General features: G+C 48.5%; 1 protein-coding gene across 1 annotated transcript in view; it reads right to left on the bottom strand.

Annotated features, from left to right (window-relative positions):
* The window catches only part of LOC126535659 (uncharacterized), a 316,705-nt gene that overhangs the window by 189,331 nt on the left and 106,733 nt on the right, over positions 1 to 20,641 (bottom strand). The window contains exons 8-9 of the mRNA XM_050182461.3: positions 14,843 to 14,881; positions 1,143 to 1,336 (exon numbers count right to left, since the gene is read on the bottom strand). Coding sequence (XP_050038418.2) covers positions 1,143 to 1,336; positions 14,843 to 14,881 — 233 coding nt within the window. The remainder of the gene's footprint in view (positions 1 to 1,142; positions 1,337 to 14,842; positions 14,882 to 20,641) is intronic.

Raw genomic sequence — 20,641 nt, 5'->3', positions numbered from 1 at the left:
GAAAGAACCTTGACGCACACAGCCATTACACGACACGTGGTCTGTTGGTACAAGGCTGCCACAGGGCAAGAAAACCGAGTGAAGCTATCCCCATAAGCGATGCGAAAGGAGGGAACAAAATCCGCATCTATGGATGGCAAGAAAGCATGCACGAAGATTAAACCAGCAGGCCGCTGGAGGGCACACAGACTGATGTGTTGTGTGTGGGCGAGTCTGCAAAGCTTTGTCTACATATGGGCACTCCCCTATGCACATGCCCAAGTTAACTTTATGGCGTGCCGGATTCAATAAACATCAGTTGTAAGCGAGCACCAGACCTGTGTCTTCCCTCGTCCACGTAAAAATTCGTGGAACGGTAGGAACGATCCTACCCTCTAAAGATTATGACATGACCACAGCGCTAGCTCAAATTAGCTGAAAGTTCAAATTATCGAGGTTCTTGAACAATGCTGAAAAGAATAAGCATTCAGTTTGCAAGCAACGAACACGCCGCCATCGCTACCAGGCCCTGTTTTTCTCGGAAACCGAGGTGCCTCGGACACAATGAGGAGACAATCCCGCAAGTGGCGGGTTGCATGCCTGCAGCCTTGCCACCACCCCCGGTTTGACCCCCCTTCGCTGACCGCAGGCATCTCCCTCCGCCTCGAGCCCCGCATCTTACGACCCTGGCGGTGTACAGTAGCCTGTGTCGTTGAGAGAGTGAAGTTGCGTTTCAAAGAGACAGGTTTTTGTGTCTGTTTGCTGAACCAAGTTTGCGAAGCGCCCTTTTTGCATGGGAACCGCTTGGGGCGAGCATATGCGTGCGACTTACTTTGCATCGCGTGTTTCTGGTCCACAGTGGCACATTTGCGGGCCGCTGTCGACCAGAGCTAGTTTTGTAACCAAGTGCGCGGTTAGCTAGCTGAGTCCGTGGTGGATAACTCTTTTTTTACTTTTTGTTTGCGAGTGGTTAGTACTACATATTGTCGATTCATCATGACTTGTGCATTTCTCTGTTTTTCTTGCTTGAAGTCACGAGCCAACCAGCCCCAACACGTGCACTTCGCTTAAGACAGCTGAACGCAATCCTCCAATATTTTTAATCACCACTCTGAATTGTCACTGCAACATCTTAAATCAACTAGAAGGAAAAAAACACGCACACAGCCTACGTTCCCACATTCGAATTCTAGCCATGCGGATTTCCTCAAACTGGAACTCCGTGGTGCCCCGGTAGACGCTCGCCTTGTCATACATGGGCCGCGTGGGCAGGTCTGGTGGATCAGGCCGACAGAGTGGGACCTCCCAGCAGTCAAAGCGGTTGCCCTTGTAGACGTCGGCCGACTTCTTGCGCTCGCTGCAAAGCAAACACCATGCTTAACCCTCTTCCAAATGTAAGCAACAATTGCATCATATTTACCAAGTGAATTTCATGAGCAGCTTCTACAGTGCAGTCCACTTATAACGATATCGAGAAAGACGAAAAATATGATCGTTATAAACGATGATCGCTATATCTGGACTGCAGTTAAAAATTTTTTTTAAAACGCGGAGCATACCTTTGCAGCTCCGAACTCGAATTCGCTACTTGCTTTAAAGAATAGATGATGTAGAAAGTCGGCTGTGAAAAACAAACTTTATTTGTAGCGCCAATGACCGTGTCAAGGGTTAGGCGCTTCGAAATAGTCCGAAATCTGCACTTGCTTTTGCGGTAGCTTCAGCTTCACAACCGCGGTGTGCATGGATTCCAGCTGCTGCGCGAACACTGGCGGCAATCCTTTGGCATGCATAAAATCAATTAAGGAGTCGATCGACGACAGTGCACTTTGCGTGGACATCATGGTCGGGGTTAGGGAGCCACTGCCAATCTCGTCACTGTCGCTGCTGCCGTCGCCACCATCGCACAACTTTGCCGTCTGTCGAGACAGCACATCGTCGGCGATCGCCTCGTCGGTGACCTCATCGCAGAACGAGGCAGCACTGTCTGCAGTCAAAAAGTCCTCCTTCGACGCACCACCTCTGTCACCAGTAGGAACGAACTCCCACAGCTCGGTTATGTCAGCGGCTTCCACCGTGTTGGTCTCAGTGGGTTGGGGAAGTTCGTCCTTATGCGCAAAGCCCACCTTTTTAAAGCAATTGGTGATGAACCACTGGTAAAGCGCCTCTTCAACATCGGCGTACAAAGGGTCTCTAACCCTTTTCCGCTGATCGGCATGGCCGCTGATAGCTCCTGCCTTCAGAATCGCGGTGCATCCGGTTTTCAAGATGGTTGATATCGTCGACTGGGCGAGCTCGTACTTCTTCACGAGGGCGCTCACCTTGAAGCCGCTTCGAGAGTCCTGCAAGATATCCATCTCCGTGTCAAGCGACACAGCTTACGCTTTGTCGATGCCATCTTCGAACTGGGTTGTACCGTTGGTCACGTTGGTTGCACGCTGCTTCGGTGGCGTCAGCCTGCTATCGCGAGAGAGAGAGACTGAGTGCGGGACGGGCGCCACCGCGCCGCATTGCTTGTTGCTTTTTTTTTTCGTTCTCTGTCTTTCGGAGCGACTGTGGCCGACACGCATGAAGCAGCTAGCGCCATCTTGTGGCGCGCTGCGCCTACTCAAGTACTCTCCGGTGCGCGGGCGGCGCGGGACGCGCAGCGTGGTAATGGCGGCAGATACGAACTTACGGAGGTAAACATCGCCTCATCTCGACATCGTTTGTTTCAGGGAACTAAGCAACGCAAATGTTACGATTATTTTGCACGGAAAAAGCCATCTGGACGGCAATATATTGATCATTATATCCGATATGCGGTGAATAACCTATCGTTATAAATGGTTTTTTTCCCCATAGACCTAATGCATAAAATGACACTCTCATGTCGACCCATCGTTATAACCGATATATCGTTATATGTGGTATCGTTATAAGTGGACTGCACTGTATAACATAAGTCACAACTCAATGTAATGCAGTTGTACTCACTGCGAAATACTTCGTTGAACGCGAATTCTGTTAATTTTGAAGTTTTAAAGTGTAAGCACTAAAAACAACTTGATAAATTCTCAGCGCTTTTCCGGTGGACAGTGTCTTGTCGGTAGGCATTCATAAACAAATTGCAAGAAGTTTGGACCACAATAGAACGGTTATCAGCGTCAGGGCCTGCGGTGCAGGTCGCGCCTAGAGCAACATATCGGTGTGGCTCACAGCATCCGAGATTTATGAGAGTTGCATCACACAGCACTATAAATTTGGAAACCATGGCAGACTACTCCGTGTTCACGGGCATTATCAGATGGTGCCTGTAAATTAAAAACAAAAGTAAAAAGATATGGATACCCGCTCTGAGAAAAAAAAGTCAGTTTTGCCAGAAAAGCAAAGCACTGATGGCGATAGCAAAGAGACCACAACACAAAGGAAGGTTCGTAGTTTTATCACTGTCGCACGTGCTCTGGCAAACACGAACAAATTGCACTTAATGACCACACACTGTCACAACACAAGCAAACGCTTCGTACTGTGTCGTAATGAAGCACCCACAGCCTATGCAGGTGGTTTGCCAACGCGATAAATGCTGCAGTGGTGTTTCCTGCATGGAGCACCAATATAACGTCACTAAAGTAATCTCAGGCCATTTGGGCATTCACTGCCGCGACTGCGGCTGCAATCCCATGTTTCAAACTGCTTCTATTTTGTACAGAGCTGAATGATCAGATGCGTCAGAATGATCAGATGAGTGAGCGTGATAATGTGGTACCCAGAGGCACGGGTGGTGATCTCCTGCTACACTGCAAGGAGTGCGATTGCACTCCCATCTTCAGCAACACATCAGTCGTGGCGAAGGCTAAGACTCTACAGGAAAAAGTTGAGGCCTATCATATCAATAAACTTTACCCCGAGCACTCTGTAAGCTCACCATCAGTGTTCCTAACTAAGAAACAGCTTTAATTTCTTTATTAGTGTTGCCCTGTATATATAAGGTGATTACTGTGCACTTGATATGCTGTGCCTTGCACACGTTCATTACGGACTTGCGGGATGTTTTCAAGATTAAAGTTCAGTTGTTAGTCCAGCCGCCTTCCTGCCACTTTGTCTATGCATGCTTCTCATTTTTTTTCCTTTCTCAGGTTTGCTGGCATTCTCCTAGCACAGCAATGCGGAAGGACGCTTGGAATAACTTTTGCCCGGGAGGACATTTTCGTAGCTTCTTGCCAGATTTGTTAGCTATACAAGCTTCAACTACATGCTTGAAATGACCGAAAACTTCGTTAAATTGAAACCTCATCATAAAATTAGTTTGTTAAATAGCAAAAAAAAGATATTCACGTCTTACAATGGAGCTTAGACTCTGAAATGAAAATAGTTACATCATGAATTTAGTTAAATTTTGTTATATACAGCAAAATCTCAATATAACGAACTTCAGGGGACCGCAACAAATTGTTCTTTATTCTGAAAGGTTGTTATAGTGAAAGCCACAAAATTAACCATTCCACTGTTACGTTTCGCCTACAACGCGCGGTAATGCCGGCGCGGATGCAACGGACGCCGGGGCTTTGTTCAAAGCGGCGGACATTTTGGCCCGTCCGACGCCGCCGAAACGCCTACCCGCCAAGCGTGTCCAGGCGTGTTTCAGTGCCACGTGTCTTCGTGTGTGCGTGTGTGTGTGTGTGCCCTCGCTTGTCAAAGCGCGGCAGCCGGGGAGCGGAGTTCCCCGAATGAGGAGCCTGGAGGTCTCTCGGCTCAACCGTTCGTGCCGTCGTGTGGGCGGGTTGGCGATGCGTCACTACACTCGGTTCAGCAGGTCTCTCGGCTCGACCGTGCGCGCCGTCGTGGGCTCATGCTCCGCCGTCCCGTGACCTTCATCCCGTGACCTTCTTCCAGTGACCTTCCCTTTTGGACCGCGACGCCGAGGGTATAAGAGCAGCTGCCCCCGGACGCCAGGAGAGAGGCTCCGATTTGTACTGTTGAGTTACGTGCTCTCCCGTCTCTCCACTTCGGTCGAACTGACCGGCCGCTCTTTTGCTATGTTAGAATAAACAAGTTGTTCTGTTACCAGTCTTCTCATGCTTTGCCGGGACCTTCGGATGCTTCCAGTGCCCCAGGCCGCCAGGCCAACGCTACCCTTGGGGCTTGCGACCCATTGGCAATAACGGGCGTCAGCACCGAGACCCCAACAACTCGTGCCAGCGGTGCAATTACAACATCTGGTTGCCAGCGGTGAGATCGCGACAACGGAGGCCAGCAGCGAAGAGATGCGGTTGACTATGCTGAGCAGCACAACGACCATCCGGGAGCAGTGCAACGAGCCCTGTGTGACGACTGGTTGCCTGCAGCGGAACGACTGCGCTGAATTCTTGGCTGCGAGGTTTGGTGAGTGCGGGACTTTCTTCTTCTGAGTTTTGCCAGGCTTTTGTTAGTGTTAGAAACAGAGCTGGTAATTGGGGTTGTCGTTGCTGCCGGGTTAGTTTGCGGCAAGACAATAGTGGGCAGTAGAGAAAGCAGCATTCAGAGCAGCCATGGATTTGAAGTCGTTGCGCAAACCGAAATTGCTGGAGCTTGCGAGAGAGTTGGGTCTGGATGTCTCAGACAAACTCAGAAAACCAGAACTGCTAAGGGCTATTCTTGAGTTAGAAGCTGAGGATGACGAGCTGTCGGAATGCCTTGAGACCATTGAGGAGAGGGAGGAGCAAAAAGAGAAACAGGAGCGCGAACTTAAAGAACAGAAAGAGAAAGATGAGCGCGAACGTAAAGAACAGAAAGAGAAAGATGAGCGCGAACTTAAAGAACAAAAAGAGAAAGAAAAAGAAGAGCGCGACCGTCAACACGCTTTGGAAATGAAGCGTCTCGAGTTAGAGATGGAACGCGCTCGTAATGGAAGTCAGGCACACGGTGCAGGAGAACGAGTATTGTTCAAAATGACTGACCTGATGCGGCCGTTTAAGCTTGGAGAGGACATTGGTTTGTTCCTGGTTAACTTTGAGCGAACGTGCGAGAAGCAGGGGTTCTCTCGGGAAACGTGGCCACAGCGCTTGCTCACTTTGCTACCCGGTGAGGCGGCCGACGTAGTCGCTCGCTTGGAGAGAGAGGAGGCAGAGGATTTCGACAAAGTGAAATCGAGTCTGCTAAAAAAGTACAGGCTGTCAGCGGAGGCGTTCCGTCGGAAGTTTCGGGAAAATGAGAAAGGCAAAAGTGAGTCATATACAGAGTTTGCCTACAGGCTTATGTCAAACATGCAGGAGTGGCTCAAAGAAGAGAAAGCGTTTGGTGACCACGAGAAAGTTCTGCAGTGTTTCGGGCTAGAACAGTTTTATAGTCGGTTACCTGAGAACGTGCGGTACTGGGTCTTGGATAGGCCAGACGTTAGTACGGTGGCTAGAGCCGCTGAGTTAGCCGAGGAGTTTGTGACGCGTCGGGCTCGCGGAGCTAAGGACGGTCAAAAGGGTGAATTTGGCTCCAAGTTTGAGAGGCCGAAGTTCACACCCATGAGAGCAAAGGGGGATACACGTAGTGCGGATGCGAGTGAAAGCAGTCCGACCGAACGTAAGGAGACGGCGGCAACCGAAGCCGAACGCAGAAAGCGGTTCGAGACGAGGCAAGCGCGCGTTTGTTATACATGCCAGAAGCCGGGTCACTTTTCGGCGCAGTGTCCAGAAACAAAAACACAAGTCGTGTTTTTGTCTATATGCAGCACTGACGAGAACATGAAGCTTCTCGAGCCTTACATGCGAGACCTCCTCGTGAACGGGAAAGAGTGCCGAGTGCTTCGCGATTCCGCAGCTACAATGGATGTAGTTCACCCCTCTTACGTAGAACCCGATATGTTCACGGGCGAGTGCGCATGGATCAAGCAAGCAGTGGAAGCTCATAGCGTGTGTCTGCCGGTAGCAAAAGTGCTTATTGAAGGACCGTTCGGAGCACTTGAGACGGAGGCCGCAGTGTCATCTATGCTGCCCCCCCAGTACCCGTACTTATTTTCAAACAGGTCCGATCACCTCCTGCGCGAGAAGGGGCTTTTGTTTGGTGAGGCTAGCGTTCAGGCCTTAACCAGATCGAAGGTTCGGGAGCTCGCTGCAAAGGCGGTAGTTGCGGGGCCGACGTTGTTGAACGATGAAAAAGGGTCAGAGGCGCAGCAAGCTGGTATTCAGAGCACGCCCGAACGGGATAAACTTGAGCCTGTAGCGTTAAAGGCACCAGATACTGGAGAGGAAATTCCCAATGCGGGAAAGTTAGAAGAGCTTCCGGTCGAGCTTCCGGGACTAGGCTCAGAGACAAACAGGAAAGACGCCGATCAAGTCATTAGTGACTTAATAAGTAAAGCATCGCTGTCGCCTGAGCAGAAAACAGAACTACACCAGCTCTTACAAGAGTTTCAAGGTCTGTTCTCTGAGAGGCCTGGTAGGACTTCTGTCCTTACTCATGACATAGAACTTACCTCCCCAGAGCCAGTACGATCCAAGGCGTACCGGGTGTCACCCCGCCAGAGCGATATTATGGAGGCTGAGGTAAAGAAAATGCTACAGCTCGGTGTTATTGAAGCGGGTGAGAGTGATTATACCTCCCCTTTGATTTTAGTTGAGGTACCGGGCAAGGAACCTCGTCCTTGCGTCGACTACCGCAGGCTTAATTCCATCACTAAGGATCAAATTTATCCGATCCCTAACATCGAGGAGCGCCTTGAGAGAGTGAGTAGCGCTCAGTTTATTTCCACCCTAGATCTTGTCAGGGGTTATTGGCAGGTTCCACTTACAGAAGAGGCTAGTAGGTATGCGGCGTTCATTTCACCAATGGGGACATTCCGTCCTAAAGTTTTGAGTTTTGGTTTGAAGAACGCGCCATACTGCTTTTCAAGCCTCATGGATAAAGTGTTGCGGGGACAGCAAGAATTCGCTTTACCGTATCTAGACGACGTAGCGATATTCTCCGCATCCTGGCCTGAGCATATGGCGCACTTGCGGGCAGTGCTAACCCGCCTGCGCGATGCGGGCTTGACAGTCAAGGCTCCCAAGTGCCAGTTAGCACAGGCCGAGGTTGTCTACCTCGGACACGTGATTGGTCGGGGTCGACGCCGCCCCTCTGAAATAAAGGTGGCCGCTGTGCGAGACTTCCCGCAACCGCGCACGAAGACCGATATTCGGTCGTTCTTAGGTGTCGCCGGCTACTATCAGAGGTACATCCCCAGGTACTCTGATATCGCGGCTCCCTTAACGGATGCTCTAAGAAAGACAGAGCCGCAAACAGTCGTCTGGGATGAGACGAAGGAAAGAGCTTTTAGCGCCCTAAAGAGCGCCCTAACAAGCCAGCCTGTGCTACGATCGCCCGACTACACAAAAGGGTTCGTTGTTCAGTGTGATGCTAGTGAGCGAGGCATGGGCGTTGTACTGTGCCAACGGGAAAATGGAGAAGTAGAACACCCCGTCCTGTATGCTAGTCGTAAGCTGACCAGTCGTGAGCAGGCGTATAGCGCCACCGAGAAAGAGTGTGCGTGTATCGTGTGGGCCGTTCAGAAATTGTCATGTTACCTAGCTGGCTCGAGGTTTATCATTGAGACGGATCACTGCCCTCTCCAATGGCTGCAGACCATCTCTCCCAAAAATGGCCGCCTCCTGCGCTGGAGCCTCGCTTTGCAACAATATTCCTTTGAGGTGCGTTACAAAAAGGGGAGTCTCAACGGTAACGCCGATGGCTTAAGTCGAAGCCCCTAACGTGGGAATCAGCCTCAAAATTGCTTGTTACTGATGTTTTTCTTCCTGAGGCAGGATTTTTAACCTATTGCTTTTGTGTAGTGTTTCAAAGTGATGATGTGCTTTCTAGTGCAATTTTTCGATTTGTGGACGCGTTCTGAGTGCTGCTAAACTACTGTAAGGAACTAGGCAGCAGTAAAAAAAAGGAAAAAAGCCTGGCAGGGCTTAGTGAGGGTTGTGCCGTGCTTGCTGACTGAGCGGTTGACTTTTGGCGTGGTTCTAACGCTTGCCGGAAACGAGAACAAAAATGTCAACTCTCCCGAAGTCACTTTGCAGTGTCCTGTGTGCACCTGAACGTGAGAACGAGGCCTTCTCTGTGCGCTGCGCTCAAGAAACGCCCAAGGACGCCCAACTTCGGTTATGAGCATCATCGAGCGACATCCCTCCGGACAGCGGATGCAGTCCCCTGACCATCGGGATCTCCTTCCCCCGGCGGGGAGGTCTGTTACGTTTCGCCTACAACGCGCGGTAATGCCGGCGCGGATGCAACGGACGCCGGGGCTTTGTTCAAAGCGGCGGACATTTTGGCCCGTCCGACGCCGCCGAAACGCCTACCCGCCAAGCGTGTCCAGGCGTGTTTCAGTGCCACGTGTCTTCGTGTGTGCGTGTGTGTGTGTGTGCCCTCGCTTGTCAAAGCGCGGCAGCCGGGGAGCGGAGTTCCCCGAATGAGGAGCCTGGAGGTCTCTCGGCTCAACCGTTCGCGCCGTCGTGTGGGCGGGTTGGCGATGCGTCACTACACTCGGTTCAGCAGGTCTCTCGGCTCGACCGTGCGCGCCGTCGTGGGCTCATGCTCCGCCGTCCCGTGACCTTCATCCCGTGACCTTCTTCCGGTGACCTTCCCTTTTGGACCGCGACGCCGAGGGTATAAGAGCAGCTGCCCCCGGACGCCAGGAGAGAGGCTCCGATTTGTACTGTTGAGTTACGTGCTCTCCCGTCTCTCCACTTCGGTCGAACTGACCGGCCGCTCTTTTGCTATGTTAGAATAAACAAGTTGTTCTGTTACCAGTCTTCTCATGCTTTGCCGGGACCTTCGGATGCTTCCAGTGCCCCAGGCCGCCAGGCCAACGCTACCCTTGGGGCTTGCGACCCATTGGCAATAACGGGCGTCAGCACCGAGACCCCAACAACTCGTGCCAGCGGTGCGATTACAACACCGCCCATAAACCTACCAGTTCAAAAGTTTCCACCATTTGAGCTAACCATGAAAACGTCGCTGTTGGCTCTCAGCCAACATCGAATCCGTAGATTCTGGCACCATACACACCACCAAAGCACTGTATAGTAAGAGTGGCACACACAATACATATGCTGACGCCAAGAAAACCACTGACAAAGAGGAAGCTCCCTGTTGCCTCCAAAGCACAACATTTTTTGTCTGTTTGCTTTCCACATTCCTTGCCGGGGACACTGCAACTGTTTCGCTTGAGGCGGACACCTGAACTATTCCAAAGTGCAAGCGCGTGTAAGCGAGACCATGTGGCATCCCCCCCAAGCCCGGAGGTTAAATTTCCCCACGCATCTAGCTTATGTGGCCACGAAAAGAAGTGCGAAAGAAAGAAGGGGCGTGCGCAGAAACAAAGGCAAGAGGAGAGATGCTAGGCGACACTTGTCTGGGCGGAACATGCACTAGAAATACGCCATGCGTCGTCGCATTTGTATTAGAAGAAAGTTCCCTCCGGCGTTTTTGCCCTCCAGCGCCGTCTCAGGTTCTCCGAACCCAAGCACTGCGGCATCCGCTCTCTATGCCTTGTCTGCTAGCCCACTGCTCCGGCTGAGTGAAGGATACAGGGAAATCTAAGAATACCGAGACGTTGGAACATTAAATTGTAGTACCGAGATGTTAACATGACACGGAAACTGAATATTGGTCATTCTCCTGAAACGTTCAGTATTATGAAGTTCGTAGTACTGAAATATCTTTACATTGAAACTACAAGCAATGAGCAGGGGACTTCAGATATGTTCGTTAATGCTGTGTTTGCAGTAACGAGGTTTCACTGTATTGAGGTTTGACTGTACTATAAAATCCCACACAGAATATAAGGCTTAAGTTCAAAGCAATACTTGACTTGTTTTCATTCAAAGTGTGCCTGGCATGGTGGCAGCACTTCCCGTAACCCAGTCTTTAATGCTAGACATTCAGATTGACATTAATGATGTTGACTGCTTGGTATGACAAATAGATACATCGAAAGCAGCTGGTCCTGATGAATTATGACCAGTTCTTAAACCCGTAGGGAAAGAAAAATGAACACTGAAAAAAAATGTTTTCTGTCTTAATGTGCAAACAATGAGAATGAACATAATCAATGAAGAGAAAAAATACTTTGCAGCATCTTTTTCAACAATACAGGGGCAAACACCCAGCAAAAAATTGGAAGTTACTTCACACTGAGCCACATATGGTTTCGTTTAGAATTTGTACATTGAATGTGACCCATTGATGTACATTTCATTTATTTTACATCACATGTGAAATATCCTTACAGCCGGAGATCTTGCATCTGCTGTTCAAAAAAGAAGCAAGTCACGTGCCAAACTTCTTCCTAGTTCTAGGTTCCAGCTCTAAACCAACAAATGATGGTTGCTGGCTGTCATTCAGCGTCGGCCAAAAATTTCTAGCCAGAAACATTGTACTCCGCACCAAAATTCGGCAAGAAAATGCTTTTCTGGTATGTTGCCTCTAGGCAACAGTCGTTAAAGCCGAATACCGGTTCTGTAGCTCGACCCGGAATTCCTCTATTTTCCCTCTTACCGCTAACTCATTGATCGGCTTTTTATGTGCCAGTTTCTTCCGTTCCCTCCTCAAGTCTAGGCTAATTCGAGTTCTTACCATCCTATGGTCACTGCAGCGCACCTTGCCGAGCACGTCCACATCGTGTATGATGCCAGGGTTAGAGCAGAATATCAAGTCCATTTCATTTCTAGTCTCGTCATTCGGGCTCCTCCACGTCCACTTTCGGCTATACCGCTTGCGGAAGAAGGTATTCATTATCCGCAAAATATTCCGTTCTGCAAACGCTACTAACTCTCTCCTGCTATTCCTATAACCTATGCCATATTCCCCCACTGACTTGCCTCCAGCCTGCTTCTTGCCTACCCTGGCATTGAAGTCGCCCATCAGTATAGTGTATTTTGTTTTGACTTTACCCATCGCCGATTCCACGTCTTCATAGAAGCTTTCGACTTCTTGGTCATCATGACTGGACGTAGGGGCGTAGACCTGTACGACCTTCAATTTGTACCCCTTATTAAGATTCACAACAAGGCCTGCCACCCTCTCATTAAAGCTATAGAATACCTGTATGTTACCAGCTATATCCTTATTAATCAGGAATCCGACTCCTAGTTCTCGTCTCTCCGCTAAGCCCCGGTAGCACAGGACGTGCCCGCTTTTTAGCACTGTATATGCTTCTTCTGTCCTCCTAGCCTCACTGGGCCCTACTATATCCCATTTACTGCCCGCTAATTCCTCCAATGGCACTGCTAGACTTGCCTCACTAGATAACATTCTAGCGTTAAATGTTGCCAGGTTCAGATTCCATTGGCGGCCTGTCCGGACGTGTAGGTTGTGTGTAGGTTGTAATAACCTCCTATTCAGATACTGGTTGCTGAAACACTGTATATGCTCATAGCACAGCTGCATGTAAGACAGGCCGTCGCCTTCGAAAAATAATGGGAGATTAGAAACGAATGTTTAAATGCATTTGCTAGTAATGCTCCAGAAATCTTCATGTTGTTCAGTACTTTTGCCAAATATTGCATTTAGTTTGCACCACATGTCCCCAGTGTATTGCCTCAATGAAATCAAGTGTTTACAATAGCATCTGTTTTTAGCAACAGAAAGTTATTTAATGATGTGATTTCCATGTTCTTTGAAAGCAACAAGTGCACCAGGACATCTAGTTTGAATTAATGAAGGTATGCGAATAAAATAGTTTTCTGTTCTCGTTTCTTTATTAAATGCAAAAAGTCAGTTGTTATCCATGGCTTACGAACATTATTTGGTCGTTTAAATGTTTTTTGTGGAAAGCATGAATTGTAGATGTAAACTGTTTTAAGAACCTGTCGTAGGCAACTTCTGGATTATGTTCACTCGGAGCATCATCCCAGCTCACATCAGCTCACATGTGCGATAGATTCATGAAAAGTGGTTAATGTGAAAGAGTTGATTGATCTATAAGAAAGGTATGCTACTGGTGTAGAGTGATCAATAACTCTACAAGATTCATTTACAGAAAGAAATGTTGGGAGATGGTCGCTGAGGCAGTAGTCAGACATCAGACTGCGCACAGCGCAACTCAACATTTCTAATGATGAGATCAAGAAGCGTTACTGTGGTTGTTGCCAGCCACATTGGTAAGTCATTACAAAACACTAAACCAGTTGAAGCTAATAAAATGCTCCTTCAAAACTATATTCCCTAAATTTGGTGGTATGAGATAAATTACTAGACAACACAAAGACCAAACTTCAAAAATGAATTTCATGCCTAAATTTCATTGCTGGTACATCGATGTGATGTCATGGATTTGAAAGTATTTTTTCATGTAGGCAGCTGTGGTGCAGTAAAAAGCACCACAGGTTATCAAGTTCAGTCTCTGGCTCATTTAAAAGACAATGTAGCCCACCTGTGCCAATAAAAGCTTAACGAGGCCCAAGCAGAAAAATTCATGGCAAGCTGGTAGGTCAAGGTGGCATTACCACCCGTCTCGTTTATACGCCTTTTCTGGCTTACCAAGTCTACTCACTGTGAAAGTGGCCCTGTTTCGTATTGCAGAAGAGCAATTTACAAATGCAGCTGAACTTATTTTAAACATGGACAAATAGCAACTATGTGATGGTCAATGTTAACCGCATGTTCACAAAAAGCATGTAGACAGGAGCGTAATCTGCCTAGCCTGTGTCTTCTTCCCGACGCAAGCCACCTATTAGCACAATGCAAACTAGTAGCAACCTCACACGGCTGCGCATACTACACAGCGGATAGTGTTCATAACAGCTTTCTACAAAATAGGTTCAGACTTTTAAGTAGAAAATACCTGTGCTTCGGATGCTCATGTTTAGGCATGCTTGGTTGCTACACATAAGCACGACGTGTGCTTATTGCAAGTGTATGCTGTGCTAATAGAGGCAGGATTGCATTGAGAATAAGGAACACCCTAGGAGACGACACTCATCTCTGCATGCGCTTTGCAAGTAAGCATTTCACATCGACTGTCTTGCAAAATCTTTCCTTCAATAAGGCACTGCCGTACACAGAAGCCAGCGCTCGCTTGGGTAAGCTAGGAATTCCGTCGGCTGCACCGTGAATGAAGCTGCACGAGGTAACCCAAGTACAGTGGAACCCCATTGATATCTTCCTTGCTGTTGGGTTTTCCTGGCTACTACATCGTATATTCGCAGTAGGACTTAAACCCCATTGACAGCTGTGTATCATGTTCCCACTTGATGCGCCATTGTGTAATGTTCCCACATCTTGCATTGCATTCAAACACAGCAGTCATGCAAGTTCAACAGTGCAGAGGCAATTTAACTCTCGGAACATTACTACAAAGGTGATAAATGCGTACTTGCAGTTAAGCCTTGTTCATGGACCTGCTTCAAAACGCTGGGAGTATGCAATGGTCAGCCGCTATAAGTACGTCTCTCCACAGTTGTGTTTTTCTTTTCTTTTTTTTTTCCGGTTCTCTGAAGTCAGTTTCGCCGCATACAGCCATGTTATGCGGCGAGGCATATCAAGAGTCAAAAGGGACCTTTCTCATGCAACATAAAAGTATGTGTCCTCTAATTATACATGCGTGCATGTGCCGTCTCCGTTCACAGAACAAGCACCAATACTTCTAATAACTGTAGTGGCAGCCATTTAGAGCTGTTTCCGACGTTGCTGTGGCAATATGGGGCATTCCTCATTGTTGCATATTTCCGGCTGTCGCGTCCTGTTTTTTTCTGCAATCCCTTGAAAAATGTGTGAATGAGGCTCTACTGCATTTAGCTTCCATTACACAGCTATCATCCTAGACATTCTGTTACACTTCTATACATGAAAGATAATTTGACATGCACTTGAGCCATATCACAGGTCTTTGTCAACATGCGAACAAGCCATTCGTAGCGTTTTCCATGCTCACCTGAGGGCTTGCCGCGAGCCTGGGATCAGCGCAGGAGTGCTGCAAGAAAGCACAAGGTGGTCTCAATATCAATGTGTGCCTGCAGCAGTATCTCCGAGACATTTTCAAGCTGAACACAAATTCAAAATGAGTATGGCAGCGCAAAACAAGAAGAGAACACCCCCTTCCCCCTTAGGTAATGCCCCATAAGGGTACTTAAGGAAAAATAAATTATGCTGCTGCTGCTGATGATGGTGATCTAATTTCTTGGTCGCGATTGGCTCCTTTGCACAAGCTGCGAGAGGGAACCAATAGGGCCTTGGTGCAGGTGACTTTGGGCATGCAGAAGGCGGTGAAGTGTAACATTTGTCTGTTCCGTTGTGGACTACTTCCACAATTCAGCAGCCACCACGGCCACAGTGCCAAGGCAGCACCGCCGGCCGCCACCAACGACACGCCAGTGCATTACGGAGGAAAAAGACCACTCACTTGGTGCAAATAGGCCCCCCAAATAAAGCTACATTCTTTTACCTTGCCACTCAAGCCAGCGATAGAGGGCAGGTGAAGAGGTCCGGGGCTCATCTGCGTCTCCCTGTTGGTGGAGCAAAGTCATGCGGTTGCACTGCCGCCGTTTCCGTGGAAACGCATGCACGTGCGCCCGCACTCTGTTGGCCGCACGTCTTGTTTCCTCGGTTTGTTTTCACTTGCGCCAGCGCAATGACAGTTGCTCTCTGTCTCAGTGATCGCAGATCCGGCAATCGCGACTATCGACGTGCCGTGCACGATTGGCACAATCAAAAATAACAATCCGAAGGGTGAGGGAAGGTCCTTGCAGTGAGAAGGACAGGCCACGAGCACCGCTGCAAGTGCGCTCCCCGCCAGCCACACCCAGGGCACGGCACGGAAGAAAAGGGTGCGCACAGGTGGCACGCGTAGCTGGCAACCAAGAGCGTCGGCACGAAAGGCGCCGCTGCGAGCGCGCACATGCCCCTTGCCAGTTTGCTCCAAGTGGAGAAGTTTATCGGAGTGCCTCGAGTAATCCGATTTAAAATGTATGCATTTGGGTCGGAACTTGGGAGAAATGACGGGCAAAGCAATAATTAGACTAAAGCAGCTTTATTATGTATTAAGAGTTTACGGTATGTATAAAGGGGTACATACAATGCAACAAAGGGGGACACAAGTCGATAAACCATGGGAAAATATTTGAAAATGTCATTTTTGCATTCTACAGCGACCGATGCATGATCATGGAAACTTTCACCTATCTTGGATTAATAGTTTAGCTGCCATACCATCCTAAATTTAATTATGGGGCTTTGCGAGCCAAAACCACTATGTTGCCACGTGCATTTATTTCTACCTCACCATTCATGTGTGTCATCACTTTTTTGTCTACGCACAGCGACGTGTGCGGCGTCGTTGAATGCATCTTGATAGTGGACACGTCTATAATATTCCGCAACGCAACGCACAAATAAAGGACTGCCCCTTGCGCTGGCCAAGTCTGACCGATGCCGTACGCACTTGCCGTTTTCGCCGTCACCAAGTTCGTTCGCTTGCTCTCGGGCACGAGTTTGCCCAATGAACTGCCGACGTAGTGTCCCCTTCTGTCTGTCTACGTGCCAACTGGCTCGCTGTCACCTTCGTGACAATGTCATGAAACACAGTAGTGGGCGACTCCAGGTTAAATTTGACCATCTGGGGTTTGTTAACGTGCATCCAATGCACAGTACACGGGCGTATCTGCAATGAGACATGCGACTAAACACACCATGCCATTGGCAGATTTTCACGTTGCGAGGTGAAGAGGAGGTTGAAGTGTCTCGACGATCCGCAGATGGTGTTACCCTGACTACTGAGCTACAACCTTGTAGCTGTATATATTGTAAATGCATATATTTTCTCCCCATAACAGTATGCTCGGGCGTGCAAAACTCGGCACAAAAGAATGTTAAATTCCGTTTGCTACAACGCATAAATTCAGCAAGCAGAAGCAGAAACAAAAGGTGTTCCATTTTTGGAAGTACAGTAAAACCTTGTTAATTCGAAGACATCGGGACCACAAAAAAATCTTCAAATTAAGCGGATTTTCAAATTCAAATTAACAGATCACAAAAAAAAATGCGACCCAGGCAAAAAATTTCCCTGCGGAATGCGCTACCTTTATTCGGCAATCTTCGGATTACTTAAAGTAATCAGAGATGCCGGTTGTCGCGTCATGTAGTTCGAGGCTCCAAGGGTCATGTTTTCTAGTTGGCCAACTACGTGCAGCATTTGAGAATTTCCACTGTGGCACTCAACAAAACTGCTGATAACGTTCCGCGATCCGATAACTTCCCCAAGAGCGGGTGCTGCGGAGGGCTCGTTAGCAGCGTCGTCGCTGTCATCGCACATGGTGGCATCAGCGGTAACTTCGCTCTCCAAGTCTGAGTAGCCGGTTTGTTGATCATTTTCAAAGTTCAGATACTCGGCGAAGCCGACTGCACCGGATTCACTATACTCAGCGCAGAGTGCATTGATGCAGCCGCAATACTCGGCTCCTTCTTCATCAAGTGCACATGAATAGTCAGCACCAGCATCGACGGTGCTTTCCTTCAAGAAGCCACCGTGTTCAAAACACCGCATGATCAAAGTGGGTTCCACTTGCTTCCATGCATACGTAATAAGACATCTGGCCCCGAGGAGGACGACGGAGTACTCCTTGCCGTTGTCGTAGCAAAGGAGCATGCACTTGAGCAGGTGGTGGCGGTAAATCTTTCTCGTGTGGTGAATGACACCTTGGTCCATTAGCTGCGAGATCAACGTGGTGTTCGGAGGAAGAAATAGCATCCTGATAGCTTTCAGGTCTGGGATGTCACCGTGTGCCGAGCAATTATCAACAGCGAAGAGTACATACCTACCTGTGGCCGCGAACTTGTGGTCAAGCTGCCGGACGCAATCTTCAAATGTCGGGCCTGTTACCCAGGCTTTCTTGTTGTGGCGGTAGATAAGCTTATCACTTGGCGGCGGTCGTGCATTTTTAAAGCAGCAAGGCTACCCACTCTTTCCAACTACGAGTAGCGGCACCTTGTGTTCACCACACTTGTTTGCGCCGAACAGAACGGTAATTCTTTCCTTGACCTGCTTTCGACCCTTGACCGCGGTGTTTTTGCGGGCAGCATCTTGACAAAAAAGGGCTGCCTCGTCAGAGGAGGAGGTAAGAGAAAAGCAGAAGGCAGGGAGGTTAACCAGAATAACGTCCGGTTGGCTACCCTACCTACCCTGCATCGTCAAGGTTGTACACATCGTCTGCACCGTACTCGCTAAGCAACGGAGCCAACGTGCGTTTCTTCCAATCGTCGACGACGCTCTCGTTTGTGCTGCCTGTCTCGCCACAGATGGCTACGAAGGTCCAATTATTGTGCTCTTTAAAACAGCTGAACCATGCATTGCTACACTTGAACTCTTTGTGCCCAAGTTGTAGAGCCAAGTCGTCGGCCTTCTCCCGCAGTATCGTTCCACTGACGGGAAGGTCGGCTGCATTTGCTTTCTGCAGCCAACGAAGTAAAGCCGATTCCACGTCTTGGCGCATGCGAGCCCGTACTCGCGACTGCTTCGAAGAACGTTTCTTGCTGTAGGCCTCCAGTACCTTCGACTTGTTCTTCAATATTGTGGACAACGTCGAGAGGGGCACGCTGCGCCCTTCAGCCAACTCGGCCTTGGAACACGTGTTCTTACCTGCTTCTTGGATCAAGCAGAACTTCTGCTGCAGCATTAAAGTCTTATACTTTGCCATCTTTGCTTCAGAAAAAAAAAACACCACGCTATCAGCAATACCCCTAACCACCGCACACAAAAACACGGCGCAGACCGGCGTTGCACGCACACACGTCACCACAGGCACGGAGAGAGAATGGGCGAACGGCAGCCAGTGGCAGCGGCACGAAACCCCCACTGACTCCGAGGAGCGTGCGGAGTGGGGGACGAGAGCATGCGACAAAAACCGGTATGCCTGCTGCGTTGCAGTGAAGCACGTCTTCTCCTCTGCAGGCGCACGTTTCGGCAGTACCATGGACTGATTTGTGTGCTAGCAGTACTACGGGTTGGGCGCTTCGTCTACAAATAATCATGATTGTTATGTGGTGTCGCCTCGTGGCGACGAATGGCCGTTGTTTCATTGGGTTTGTGGTGAAATGGGGATCGGGAATTGCCGCATAGCACCCCAAATCATCGAATTAACCGGGTTGGCCTAGGCCACCGGTTAGAATTATCCGGTCAAATTTACATTGGAAAACACGAGACCGCAGAAAACCTTCGAATTATCAGGGATTTCTAATTAACCGAGTTCTAATTAACGAGGTTTTACTGTATGCAGTAGAGATTCAGAAGATGTCAACAATAGTTTGCTAACCAGGCCAAACGCTGCCAAAGCCTCCAACCATGACTGAGAAACAGGCTTAGAAGATGGAAGCGGCTTTGACAGAGTGTGTTCATGCAACATTCCAGCAGAACTACTGCAGCCTGCCGATTTATATAAAGTCGAGGAAGCTCAAGAAAGACTGCACGAATTTTCTTCAACACTGGCTAACACACGAAAATCCCATTTTCCAACTTGCATTGGCTCGGGTGCAAGAAACGCTTCATTGTCATAAGCCTCAATTCTACAAGTGCTCCGCTGTCTGGTGCAAAGCGTTCGATGTGTGGTGGCAGTGTGACACTGGGCAAAGGTGAACACGACTACGGTCTCACCATAGTCTGCGCATATGCGATCTAAGGAGATGCCACATCAGCATGCCGCACGTGAATGGCAGCCTAACGTGCAAACTACTCCTTGTTAAAAATCTTGCTGTGTGTGAAATGTGCAGCGCTGGCAATTAGCAAACAGCACTAAATAATTTTTTAAAACAAACATTTCACACCAGGGCATACATGCTATGGTATCTGCGGGGGCATACTAGCTTAGTCACATATCTCTGCTTCACTCTTACAACTGGTCACATGTAAATATTTCGAGATATTTCAAAACAAATCAAGTTGCAGTGTTTTTTATCAGTTTTCTCAGAACAAGTTTTTCGCTCATCATGCTGTTTTTGGCAACACTATATCAAGCTAAATGCATAGAGCTTTATGTGCTGCAAGCAGATTCTTCTTTCGCCTCTAATCTTCTTTATTTGCATTTGTTATTGTTCGCTAGTAGGGATGCCGTAAATACTGAACTTTTACAAGCTGCTAAATTGTGAATTTTCGATGGATTTGAAAACTGCTTGCAGGTTTTCCCACCTGCTGTCCACACATGCATTATTATAGCTTTCAGGCTTTATTTTTCTCATGCATCGTTTAATAAATAATAATTATCTCCATATAATTTTAACCTTCACCTATCAAAAGCATAATGCACACTAGAAATCAGCTCAAAAGATTAATATCTTGAGAAGCCAACAAACAAAGACACCAAGGAAAGCATAGGGTAAATTACTTGTACTTACTAATTGAATTAAAGAAATGATAAATTAATGGCAATGAAAGTGGATGAGAAAACAACTTTCCACGGGTGGAGAATCCCACGTCTTCGCATTAGACGTGTGATACTCTAACCAATTGAGCTACTATGGTGCGGTTTCCTCATCCACTTTCTTGGGTATTTATGTGTTACTACTAGAACTAACCGTGCGAGTGTTAGCTAGCGCCACCGCTCACAAACCTTGGCGACGGATGTGAAACATCCTTCCTGCCGCAGGCGTCATGAGTATGATCTTTCTGGGTGAAGGCAACCGGTCCATAAACCCACACATGCTACCTGAAGGCATCAATGTCGGTTAACCCCCTCTCTTCTCGTTC

The sequence above is a fragment of the Dermacentor andersoni genome, chromosome 7, assembly GCF_023375885.2.
Source record: "Dermacentor andersoni chromosome 7, qqDerAnde1_hic_scaffold, whole genome shotgun sequence".
In the NCBI taxonomy this organism is placed as follows: domain Eukaryota; kingdom Metazoa; phylum Arthropoda; class Arachnida; order Ixodida; family Ixodidae; genus Dermacentor; species Dermacentor andersoni.
This window is presented reverse-complemented; position numbering and strand designations above follow the sequence as displayed.